At 32.6% G+C, this 13807-nt stretch overlaps 1 protein-coding gene across 3 annotated transcripts in view; it reads left to right on the forward strand.

Annotated features, from left to right (window-relative positions):
* LOC118193355 (cell adhesion molecule Dscam1-like) overlaps positions 1–13807 on the forward strand; it is a 978906-nt gene that overhangs the window by 655768 nt on the left and 309331 nt on the right. For all 3 annotated transcript variants that reach the window (XM_085823255.1, XM_085823256.1, XM_085823257.1), the window contains exon 12: positions 12750–12897. In XM_085823255.1, the coding sequence (XP_085679381.1) occupies positions 12750–12897 (148 nt within the window). The remainder of the gene's footprint in view (positions 1–12749; positions 12898–13807) is intronic.

The raw sequence follows: 13807 nt of genomic DNA on the forward strand, positions 1-13807 counted from the left end.
TGTAGAAGGAGGACCTGTTTCTTGTAAACTGCAATTACAAGTAGGAATTTTTGTCAAAATTTTTTAGTCAAGAAGCAATGACATCAAATAAAAGAGTGGATTGGACACCTAGATAGAGATGTAAAAATTATTGTGTTGCGAGAAAGTGGTCTTTCCTATGCTGAAATTGCAAGGCAGGTGGGTGGTTCAGTGACTACATCTGGAGTCCGAAAGTTTTGTTTACAATATCAGGAGAAAAATTCAATAAAAAAACAAAGAAGGAAAAGGCAGAAAAAGGTGCAACACATCTATAGATGACAGAAGAATAAAAATACTATGTCTCCAAGATAGAAAAATGTCATCAGCGGCCATCAGAAGTGATCTGAATGATGCTGGTGTTTCCGTCAGTTCAAGAACAATCAGGAGAAGATTAACAAATGTTGGACTTAGAGGACGAAAAAAGCCTTATCTTAATTTTCAGCAACGAAAAAAAAAAAGATTACAGTGGGCAAAGGAACACATTAATTGGACACATGATCAGTGGTCACAAGTTATATGGAGTGATGAAACTAAGATATCGTTAATCGGTAGTGATGGGCAAAAATATGTAAGACGTAGAATTGGAGAAGACCTACATCCTGACTGCATTCAAGCAACTGTGAAGAACCCAGTTAGTGTTATGATTTGGTCATGCATGTCAGCAGATGGTATTGGTCGCCTTCATGTCATCGATGGGACACTGAATGCCAGAAAATACATTGACACTATTCTAGAACCAAAACTTCTACCTTCCATCAGAGATCTCTTTTCCAACAATGCTTCGTTTAGTTTTCAGCAGGATTCTGCTCCTTGCCACACGGCCAAAATACCGAAAGAGTGGTTTCGTACAAAGAGCATAAAATTGTTGTCATGGCCAGGAAACAGTCCTGACCTCAATCCTATCGAAAATTTGTGGCACCGTTTGAAACCTCTTGTCCGAATGAGGCGCCCATCAAATAGAAGGGAACTAATTGAGGCTATAATTGTTTCCTGGCATGCAATAACGAAAGAAGAGCTTAAAACTCTTGTCAGCTCAACGAAACGTCGATGTGAAGCTGTAATCAAAAATAAAGGGTACCCTACTAAGTACTGATAACTCACTGCAATCATCACTATCTAATGTATATCGATAACTATTATCGTTTAACTTTTTTTGTATTCCAAATAATTGAACTTTGTGTTTTGTATTGAATTCAGTAATAAATTCTCTTTAAAATGATATATAAAAGTTTGCATTTTGTGAAACGTAACGTTTTCTATAAGCATACAAAGTTCAAAAACATAAAAATTTCCAAAAGTGTCCACAATTTTGGCCACCACTGTATATGTTTATAGCAGTCCGGATATGCTAAATTTTGACTCTTTACGGCTTCTCGTTTGAGTTATGCGAGATACATACATACTTTGGTACAGAAATCACGAAAACTGCTCTTCTGAATCCATTTTAAATCTATTTTTAGAATGCATTAAAAAAGTAGTCGTTTCTTCTGTTCTTATGTATAGATGTCCCGCAAAAACATTATTCAGATAGATTCGAGAGTGATCAAATTGGATATTTTCGTTGACATGTAATTTCGTAATTACAATACTTCCTTTACTTCTCGCAAGGAAGTAAAAACACTGACACAGAATGGTAATATAATCACAGGATTGATCATTTCATTCCCTATGTTTACTTGTTTTAAAAACAACATTAATTATAATACTAATACTTGCTTTGAACTTAAGGAATTAAACTATTAACTACCAACTGGCTAAACGAAGATGTATCATAATTAACCGCATGTTTCATCCTAGGAGGAATTATATATACTAAATTAAACCGTATCTCTTTACTCTGAATCAGAAAAACACTCAACTCATTTTTGTCTGAGGAAGAAATATTTTGGCATAAAGCACTTTTAAATTACTCAGTTTGTATTTTTGTTGAGCAATCATCTAGAAAAAAGAGTATTTAACTTAAACCGCAATACTGCCTTCATAAGGTAAAAAAAAAAAAAAAAAAAAAAAAAAAAAAAAAAAAAAAAATCGGGGAGGGCGGGAAGCACAATTTCATTTTGAAGAAATCCAGGAAAAAATATCTTCACAAAGAAGAATGAAACACTCTAAATTCAAGAAACGATCGAAACTAATTAATCTCCTCTGATTTCTTTGTGGAGAGCATTCAAGGAAAGATAGTCTCAACTAAAAGAAGAAACTTAAAAAAAAAAAATTCTTTAAAAATACCTCTCGATCTTTAATGTTAACGACCTAATCATTTGGGTTACAATTCCATCAAATAGTCATTAGGGTAAAGCTCTACCCTTGAAATGTCTTTGCCATCAGATAGGGCATAACACGGGTACGAGGAAATGTAATTAAAACTGGGTGAAGCATCGCGGTACAAATGGGTAACAGAAAAAAAAATGTTAATGGGGCAAATTATGTTATCTTCATGGAGTTTTTGGAAAGTTGCGTTCCACGTTTGATAATTACCATTCGTATAATTCTTAAAGCGGAGTTTTATTTCATTATCAATTCGGCCGCAATTCTGTGCGATGGCGAAGTTCCGAAATTACTCGGTTTTATAATTGACGGTGTGATAGCGAAATTCAAATTGATTCAACTCTCAGTTAAAAATACGATTTTTTACGAGTAGGGCGTATTCAGGAAAGTTGCGGAGGTAAAGAAAACAATATATTTGATAAGCAATTATAAAAATGGATGAACCTATTTTAAACTTGTGAAACATTTTAGCAATCATTCAAAGCGAACAAAAAGGAAACGAGGGAAAATGTTTTCTGTTTAACAGAGAAAAATGTTTTCAGTAAGAAAATTCCCAGTGTTTTGAGGATAAATGGAGAGAAAAATGACTTTGGTGATTAATGAATGATTTATTAGTTTAAAAATACCTAATATTTTTTTTCTTTTTCAACACATTTGTTTTGGAAAAAGACCTTTGCGTACGTATATTAAATATTTAATTGTTAAAAGAAAATATTGCAAAATATGAATTTTATAAGGCGTTAGGAAACATAATATCAAAACAACATGAATATAATAATAAAGAAATTTCTAATTAGATGTAGACAAAAATTTGGAAATAAGGTAAATTCGGAGTTAATGTAAATAGTACATGTTTGAGAAAAAATTGCCCATGTAATTTTAATTTATCACTTCCCTAATCATATATAGGTGTTACCAGGAAAAATGATATTAAACTTTACTTTTTATATTAACGAAGTATAATATTTTGTGAAACGAAATTTTAACTTAATTTCTCAACTACTCTTTTAACTTAATTTCTCAGAATGAAAATATGAATTCATCAAAATCAAAATTATTTTATATTCTAGAAAAGATTAGTAATCTAGCCCTTTTATAAATTTGCCTTAACCGAACTTTGCTTAAAAATATCTCCTTAACTGATATGCATTCGAAATATAACATTGAATCACGAAATCTGAAACCTTGTCATTTACAGTTCTATTTTTTAATCATTATCTTATTTGTCATATTATTTTCATAGAGGCCAACCAGTAAAGTCGTTGAACACTGGTAGTTCTGTCCGAGGTTCGAATCCAGCGAACGGGCTGGCTGGATGGGCGTTTTTGTGGTTTTCCCCATGTGTAACGTGTACACGAGCCAGTTTCCCTTAGAGTCCTCCACGAAGGTATCCCTCCCTTTAGGCAGATAGCCCTCGAGGCTTTGCTATAATCAAATACATGCACATGTTTTCATAGATAAACGTATTTTATAAGTCTTAGTATGTCGTATGTAAAAAATTGGGAGTCTCAGTAGAAGAGAACCTTCACTGTAAGGCTGTGTAAATTAAAATTCGCTTTCTCAAGTGTAAATTAAAATTCGCTAGTGAAGGAATTCTCTCAAAATTAGTAACTATGAAAAACAGATGCTTTATCGATTTCATTAGATAATTAAAAAACCTGTATATCCCAAATAAATTGTTGATGTTAAATGAAGAATTTTGTCACAACATTGTTGCTGGAGTCGAAAACCTTTCAGGTAAGGATCTCTAACTACAAGCTAATAGTTATTTATAGCATTCTATGTAACCTTTCTTAATACGTTGTAGCGATATATATTTATTTTAAATAACCAATTTAAGTTTAAGTTATATTTTCTTTTCTATAAGCCTTCATTCCTCTAATTGTCAATGCCAGAATATTTAAATTTGGTAGAGCGCGTGAAGTAATGTAAATTTTACCATGAGGAGAAAAGATTTAAATACTGAGTTTTAGAGGGGAAAGTTAGAGATTTTGTGCAAGCGCTGTATCTCTGTAGCGTAAGCTTTTGTTTCTGCAGTTATTGCTGGTTAACGTGGAATAACAGCTATTGCTTTTACTAGATAACACTAGATTTTTGACACGGTTTTAGATAACAAGATTATCTGAGCACTGTACAGTAAATCTACTACTTGTTAATATCTTCAGATTTTTAGTTTAATTCTTGATATTCGAGCTATCGACCTAGTGAGGCGTAATGTGTTAGCGTCCAGTCGACGCATTAAATTTAAAGAGTTGAAAAAGGGTTTTTTTACTCTTCTGTGTAGCTTTACACGCACTTCAGTTATCACATTAGAAGATAAACAAATAGATTTTACATCTTCAAGAGAAATCTCTTGAATGTGTTATTATTTTTAATTCCCGAATGTTACTTTTGACAAAATAGAAACTATCATCATCTGAGCGAAGTATTGCTGATAAGCTTTTCGTAGAAGTGTTCCACTGAAATAAATACAAATCTGCAGCTTGACTATTTAAGTCTATTCTGTATCAAATAAGTGCATAAATCCATTTGCGTCGGTTTACAATGGAACAACACCAAAGCAATTTTTCTACCATAAGGATCCCTTGTTTTAAACAGTTCATTTAAAATATAAGTTTTACATTGCGTATCCTTTAGTTTTAGGGGATTACTTCTGGTAGGCTTGTCGTAAGTGATTATCTTAAATTTGTTTCAGATACTAAAATGAAACTTTAGGTTTTTTAATCCTAATATATTTATAGTTTTAATTTTTAGTTCAAAGGGGCTTTGTCCCTGAAGGACTATTGTTTTCGTTTTGCGATTTTGCGTCGGACTCATAAACGTCGGTTCACTTTTCAAACTGTTGCCACAAAATGTTAGAGTCCTGCATTATATTTGAAGAAATTAAATAATGAAAAATCTGCGTAAATGATTGTCTATTTCTCGCATTGTGATAAAACAATGGTACATAGAGCCATCGAATTTTGAATGACGAAATCCTACTGCGAATATGGGCATCTGAAATCCCAAATTTGGAATTTGTTTTATTATAGATTTTATATTTTGTAAAACTTTAACGAATTTTTGATTTACAAACTCAATGCTTTAAAAGCGAGAAATGGCAACGTTATATAGAAAAAAAATACTTTTATCTCCAGCTCGCGAGACTGTGTATATCGGAAATTCTAAAAGATATGCTTAATTTAACATTATTTTGCGATATTGCTCTTGAACTGAATTTTATGGTTTAAGTGCAAAGAACATGATATTTAATAAATAAAGGTAACACTCAAAACGTTAAAAAAACGCCCCTTTGGACGTAATTTAAAATCTGAAACATTTCAGATTTTTTTTTTTTTTAATTATTTTTTCAATCTTTTTAAAACTCTAGGGAAACTCTTCGGGATGATAAGAAGTTAATTAGCTATACATTTTAGCTTTAATTAATTATCAACTTAAGACTTTAATTAACTATTAACTATAATAAACCTAAGATTATAATAAACTTAAAATATAGCACTTTAATTAAATATAAACACAATAATACACAATACGAGCGTTACACACACCTCGTTACACAATGTTTCAACATTCTGCATCCACACCTACGTTCCTAAATCAAAATTATTCTACACCTGGTTCATTGGATTCTACACGTAGTTGGTGGTACACTTGGATAACAGTTCAGGATATCAAATTATGTCTAACAAAATTAATGATTACAAATAACTACAAGAAATACAAAATATTACACTGGAAACAATTACAAATACTAACAGACAAAACTTACATAATATGCAGTAATGAGCACTGCAGTATTAATAGCTAACATTATTCTTAGCAAATACATAACGTCTACAAAAGAAAAATTCATACACTTAAATGAGAATAATACTAAGAGTCTAAAATAACATCAGAGGGATACAAAAAAATTACATAACTTAATTATAAAATCGACATTAAAATCTGAAGTATTCGGAATGAATGTCAATGATTATAAGGTTATATATAAAATTTGTAAATGTTCACAATATTTAACATTCCGCAGGTAAGAGACACAGATATTAATGGGTCCTTTGAGTTTATCATCTCAGTCATTAATTCCACAATACGGGCTCTGTTATCAGTACTTTGGGAAACTTTAGTAATACGGTCCAGGCTTCATTTTAAAGGTGCTATGTGGTGTTCTTTAATCATTACCAGGTCGTTTATTTTAACATTTGTCCAATCACGATGCCACTTCGTGCGTATTTGAAGCAGAGTTAAATAATCGGCAGCCCATTTCTTCCAAAAGGACTCAGACATTTTTTTTTTTTTTTTTTTTTTTGATGGACCAGTTTCTAACGATTACGAAATGGTAGTTTATGGAGACACACATTTGTTTCTGGAATAGTCTTTGACTATTCCTATCTGGAAATACCTATGCGTAATCGCAGAAAATAATTTGGATTAATTGAAATCTCTACCAATGGTCTTAAGTTTATAGAGACACTAGGTCATTTGGAAGCAGGAGATGTGAAGTATGAGCAATGCCTTCGCCGGTACTCGAACCACGGACCTCTGGAATACGCGCCCAGCGTCCTGACCGCTACACTACTAAGGATTCTAAGAAGGCGGGAGAAACACTTTTTAAGTTCAAAAACGCTTTAATTTTTGCTAGATAAGTATACAGATCTTCAAACAGTTAGGACACAAGAACAAATTATTTAAAGTACTCTAAATTTGTTCTTGTATTAAGTAACTAGCTGCTTTTTGGTCAGAGCGCTATGCTTTCAGTTCTCTGTTTGCATCTATAAAATTAGTTCCGCAATCGCTATACATTCTGTGTGGTCTTCCCTAGTCTAGCGATGAATCATCTTAGAGCTGCTGAGAATCAGACATCCTTATGACGTCAGAGTCCTTCATAAAGAATCTGTCTTCAGTCTGTTTTAAATGAACTACTAGTAAACACAAACATACGATGATACAAACGCGTTTCACTGCTCGAACACTGCGCCCTTTCTTCAGACAAATAAAATTCATTTCACATTTCGAAAAATGTTCTTTCGCAATTTACGATGGATGTAGAAAGGCCTACTATTACTTAATATGATAGCTTACTTCCGTGTCGGCAGCATGCTATACATTTTAGAATGATCATCTATAAATCCAAAAGTGTTTAGATAATTATCTGTAACGGAGATAAAAATTGCAACCCTTAATTCTTAATTAAAAGTTATTCTTACATTAGAAATGGCGCAAACACTAAATTTAACAGTAACAGTTTGACATTTTAATCGAAGCTTTTAGATATTAAACACAGGGACAGGGAAAAGTGGACGGAGCACCAGAACTTCGTCAATGACTTTTACTGGTATTGCTCCACCGCACTACTGTACCCGCTGGGCTCTCGGTTGGCCCGCACCGGGTACCAGCCTAACAAGATATTTACATAGAAGCTTTACATTAATACTAGACTTACATATTGAATTTACAGTTACAAAGACACAGGATACAATTATTACAAAGAAATTAACCTATTAACAAAAGTTGGATTATGGCAGATTAATATAACATTATTACTTCGAACATACATCATACAAACTTTCATTGTACATCGGACATTGTACTTGTACTTCATACAAACAATATATTTGCATTAGTATATCTAACTACATCGAATTACATTAAACATTCTTTTAAGGAACTAATTGATGAAGAATTTTTTGTGCATCTCATAGTATTTTCACTGGTATTCCTAAGGCAAATTATCTTATTAATACATTTCCTTTCATTTTATACTAAACATAGAAGAACGCGATTGTTGATGTTACATTATACTAGAACGGAATGAATTAAAGTTTTTTTGGGGTTTATATTGAAGAATGGCAAAGCACTCACGATTGTCTAAGCACTTCTGTCCAACGCTTATTTGCCGAAGGGAAGGGATGCCTTTGTGGAGGATTTTCCAAAGAAAACTGCTTTGTTTACTCGTTACACATAGGGTAAATCATGAAAGCACCCATGCAGACAGCCCATTCGCCGGGGTTTGAGCTCCAGACCGAAGATTTTGTGTTCAGAGATTTTATCGCTCTGCCGCTGGCGGGCAAATTAAAAAAGAATATAATCGACTATAGCAAGTTAATAAGACAGCAAAAATATAGTGAAATACGTGACTAAACTTTATGCGAAATTTTAATTAATTATCGAGTTTAAAATCATTTAGCAAATATAAAGTTGTCTAATATTGCAGCAATAGCACCAGCATATTCACAAAAAAATTTATAAATTAAATTAAAGGAATTTGTTGCAAATTATTAAATATGAGAAGAAAATGAAAGTATAAACTTGCGATACATTAAAGTATGCAAAATAAATCTGAATTTTATTTTCTTAACTCGGCGATTTTTTAGTTATAATTAACTTCTTAAAAAAACCTGACATTGCTTAATTTTTCACGCAAATAAGATTGTGTCATCTTTTCAATCTTCGGTTAGAAGTCATTTAGAAAAACTTCAATCATGTCTTCGCACCTCATATTTTATTCGTTAATATCCAATTTAAGTTTCTCTTCTTCACAGTTTTCTGCAGAAAAACTAAACGCGCAGATTGCCTTGGCACATGTTGACATGAATTTTTCGCGACATATGAGATGTGAGGAATCTCTAGTGAATGAAAGCGGTAAGTAAAATCGCATATTTTTGTGAACTTATTCACTATTGTAAGGCACTGCTGGAGTGACAGTTCTTCCGGGAGTTTGCATCCAGTCCTTCATCTGTCTTCTTATTTTCATTCCTATCTTTCCTATAAATAGAACGTGATAAAAAAAATGGCGCAGGCATGAAAAATTCATCCGTGGAAAGTTGTGCTTCATCGCTTTTTGAAAACTTGGCATCTTTTAAACCCGGTTATCGACGTTTTCTTAAACGTTCTTTCTGACAGGCGTTTGCCTAAACTTGTCAGAAAAGTATGGGAGTATTTTGCCAGAAAAAAAAAGTAAATTTCTTTCTTATTTATTGATGCGTTTTATCCTATCTTGCAACTCCGGCTCACCACATTATTCTTCACTTGCGACTCAATTTAAATTGGATTCATAAGCAGAGGGATACATAAAAATGACTTCGCTTTTACTTGACATTTCGCTGAATATTCTGTCTGCAAGCTTATAACAATTTATTTGATACTCAGAATGTGGAATTAGATTATTTCGTTTATATTTTAGGTGCAGAAGACAGTCCAGAACAAAGATACATTTTACGCGACATACTGCAAATTGATAAATATTGTATTATTTTTCTATATGTTATCTTTCTATGCTTTTGAGTTTATTTCGTTGGAAAACTAAGCTCTGAAAATAGAAATTCAAAATAATCTATTTACGAAGAGCTGCAATGCTTCTTGCGAATAAACATTCAAAATAAAAAATATGATTTAAAGCGAATTATGTTTAAATAAAAAGCAGTTTCTAAATATATTGTTATGTTTAATCTGAGAGAAAAGTAATTTCTAAAAGGAAAGAAGTGAGGTTATGTTTTAAAATGTAATTTACTTTAGTGATCTTTGTTAAATTAGAGACGCATTTGAAATAAAAGACAGATTCACAGAAAAAATTCGAAAGCTCTTTTCTCTTCTTGGGTTGAACAAAATCTTGAATTATTTTATTTTCTATCTTAGAATAATGTTTCACTTTTCTAGTTGCTTTAATGAACTTTAATTACTTAGCTTCCTAATTTCTTAGTTTATAATGTCTTTATCAGAGCCTTGCATAAAAATAATATTCTATAGAAAGACATTCTCGTGATAACATTTTTCACAAAAAGTCAGTCTATGATTTTTGTAAAACCGCTGCCACCTAAACTTGATTAAATTGTATATAAACTGAAATCAGTTTAAAAGCCATTGCTAAGTATCAACAGCAAAGGTGCTTTTACTTACGCAAATATATTATAATGGTGACGAAATCCTACGTAAATTTAAACCAAATAATTTTTTTTCAAGTTATACAAATGGAGCTTTACTGCAGTTGAGTCTGATAATCCATTACAAAAAAAGATTTAATAGCACAAATATAATGTTCCTTCCAAGGCTTCATAATAAAAAGAGAAGGTCACCCAGCCGGTATAATGGCCTGGCTGCGATACCAAAGGGCCTGGGTTCGATTCCCGGAGAGGGCAGGGATGTAAAATTGTCTGTCCATTCATAGGAGGTAACGTTGGCCGCCTATTAGGTGCCTCCACAATAAAATAGCCACCACTTCTGGTCTTAGTAGTGGTCAAGCAAGTGCCTGGTATTAAAAAAAAAATTAAAAGAGAAGGGAAAGTTTTACATATTTAAATTAGTCACATTTAAATTCAAAGAAAGAAAATACCATTGTATTTTCGATGAAATGTGGAATGGGTTTTGTGTTTAAATATGGACAAAAAAAATCTCATACATCTAATTTCCAATATTTCCGAGTCAATCACTCTGAACGCGTTCCATTTTCGATTATTCTTGTTTCGTGTTTACCTCATTATACTTCTGAATTAATTATCCTCAAATGGTTTTTTCCTAGTCTGATTTTCCACGTTACAAAGAGAAAATCGGATCCATTTTTAAACATAATTTTTTTTTCAGTCTGCTATTGTAATGTCCATGTAATTTATTCAAGAATGGTTGCCAGAGCCTCAAAGAGGTTGGATTTTTACTTCCACTCCAGTTTTGAGGAAGAGCAACCCGGAGTGTGATTCTAGGGTCTCTCACCCCTTCTCCCTACTACCAAACCACAGAAGAGGTCTTTCGCCTCGAAATGTATTTCTAAAGTGCATCGATACCGCGCTATGCTCTCCAAACCACTATACCGTGTGTGCTTCTTGTTTTCTTATCTAAAGTTAAATACATCATAGGAGTTGAAATTATTCCACGGAATTTATTACAGTATGGCAAAACACGCTTGAGATATTTATCTGAGAGCAAATGATGTCCTCATGGAAGACTTTTTTAAGCGAAATTACCCCGTGTTGATGTTACACTTGAAGAAAAAACAGGAAAATTTCCATTCCGTGCTGCCAACCATTCATTGGGATTAGAATCTGTGTTGAACTACTAGTGTCAATAAATTAAATTTGCGTTTCAAGTTTCATTAAATTTCGGAACGAAATTTGTCTTGGATCTCTTTTTAATCGACCAAGTATGGAACTTCAAAACACTTTTCCCTTGACAAGTTCTGTTATAAAGCTCCAGACAGGGGAGATTAAAATTTTTTTGCATAATTTTTTTTTTTTTTTTTTTTTTTTTTTTTTTTGCACCATTACTTCCCTCGTTTACTTTCTTGTTTCATAGTTTTTTTATCATTTTTTTTTTCTTCTTTCACCTCAATGTCCCTTTTTTTCTTACGTTTTTGCTTTCATATATTGATTTACTTGGTAAAATTCGGGTCTTATTACTGATAGTTGGATCTCTTAATGATTTTAAACTCTTAAATTGCTCTAACATAGGTATTTTGACACAAAATCGGACTTTTTCTGAAAGTGCGTGTGAAAATTTCTTCTATAGCTCAAATTATACCCAAAATATTAAATTTTGTAAAATTTGGTGAGAAATTCAAAATTTTATTTTGATGCGCTTTTTCCAGTTTGCGCAAAGGATAATTAACTTGGCAAAGTTCTCAATTTATGATAACCTATTTTCCTTTCCTTTTCATTGTGCACGAGCAGAAAAAAGGTGCATTGATTATTCTTTCAAATATTTTTCTCTATATTATACTTTTGAATTATAGTTGCCATTTTTAGATCCGTAAACAACATTATTACTTGAAACAAAGACGCCAAATTTCAAAAAGCGCCAATATTTAAATCACACATCTCTTCTGAAATTTTGAATAAAAACTCTAATTTTCTGCGGGTATGCTTCGAAATACATCTTCTTGTACTACTACTTCTAGATGATGGCAAAAATGATATAGGTTATAATTCAAGTATTTCTTCAAAAAATATATTAAAGTTACTGAAAGGTACAAGTTTAAAAAATAAATTAGAAAATATCTGCAAACTGAACCTAAGTTCCGAACTGTGAAAGAAGGAATAAAGTAAGTTTAATAAACAAAAAAAATATATTAATAAATAGATACTGATTTCAATTACCACTGCGGAGTCAAAATATAAAAAGCTATTTTTTTTTTTTTTTAAAACGAGTCCTGCAATTTAAAAAAAAAAAAAAAAAAAACTTGACAGTTTGGCATAATTTAAGCCTTAAAATAGGAATATGGGGGAAAATTCGTATGGCATTTCAGAAAAAGGCCGATTTGGTGGAAAATAACTATGTTAGAACAATGCCATATATAAATTTAATATATATCCGAACCTGCGTTACGAGACATGAAAAACGTAAGTTAATTTCGTCAATCCACCCAGAACAGGTGGCCGAAACTGTACCCTCCCCCATTTTTTTTTTTTTTTTTTTTTTTTTTTTTTTTGCATGTGTACATTTAATTAGTTGCAATGCATTTCAAAAACTGTACTTTTTTTTAGTGGCTGCACATTTCAAGACTCCATTTAGAGTACACAGAGTAACGAAAGGGAATTCTTTAAACATCCAGTGTGAAGCATTTGGAGAAAAGCCTATCACAATCGAATGGTCAAAAGATAAAGTTTTATTGAATGCTAATTCAGAAACGAGGTAAGATTAATTTTAATTACTTATTGAATACCGTATTTACTACATGCTGAATTTCAAATGATGATGTCATGTGAATTTAGAACTCTCTAAAAGCACATTTGATAGCATATATCCTCTAAATGTAGCTCCGTTTACAGAACTGAAATTATTAAAAAATATAAAATTCCTTGCCATAATCTTCAGTTTAACTTAAGCAGATTATTTATTGTACACTCTGCGCAAGAAAAAAAATAGGAGGAGAGTTCTATATTTTCCGTTCTAAAGGGCGCTTGAAGAAGATTTTACGTCTCGAAAGCGCGACTTAGGATGAATACTAGATTTATATATAGCATGGTTTAAACATAAGTATTTTCACACCGTCATACTTTTCCTGACATCACATACCGATTTTTTTCCACATTTCGATTCTATGACTCAAATTCCGCCAGAGTGCCAAGTTCTGTAAAGCTTTCATGAGTAGGTTTATAAGGGATTTCTTCCGCCTTCTTAGCATGCCTTCGTAGTGTAGTGGCCTGCACTAGAAGTCCAGAAGTTCGATTCCTGGCGAAGGCGTTGCTCATTTTTCATCACTCCTGCTTCCAATTAACCTAGTGTCTCTACAGTGGCACCCGAACTAAAAGGGGATGGATGATGATTCTCCACACCGAGAATTTGGCGAATAGGTTCTCTAAAAACCCCAGTCGTGCTTTAAAAGGGGGAGTATATAAGGTATTTCTCCCGCCTTCTTGCATGCCTTCGTAGAGTAGTGGTCTGCACTCTGGGCGCGTATTCCAGAGGTCCGTGGTTCGATTCCCAGCGAAGACTTTGCTCATTTTTCATCACTCCTGCTTAAAAAAAATATCCTAATGTCTCTACAGTGGCGCCCGAACGCAGTGCGCAGTGAAAAGGAAAGGAAAATAGTTGTCTTAAA

This window comes from Stegodyphus dumicola, chromosome 9 (genome assembly GCF_044657685.1).
Source record: "Stegodyphus dumicola isolate Sdum_Otavi_A_Nest chromosome 9, ASM4465768v1".
Lineage (NCBI taxonomy): Eukaryota > Metazoa > Arthropoda > Arachnida > Araneae > Eresidae > Stegodyphus > Stegodyphus dumicola.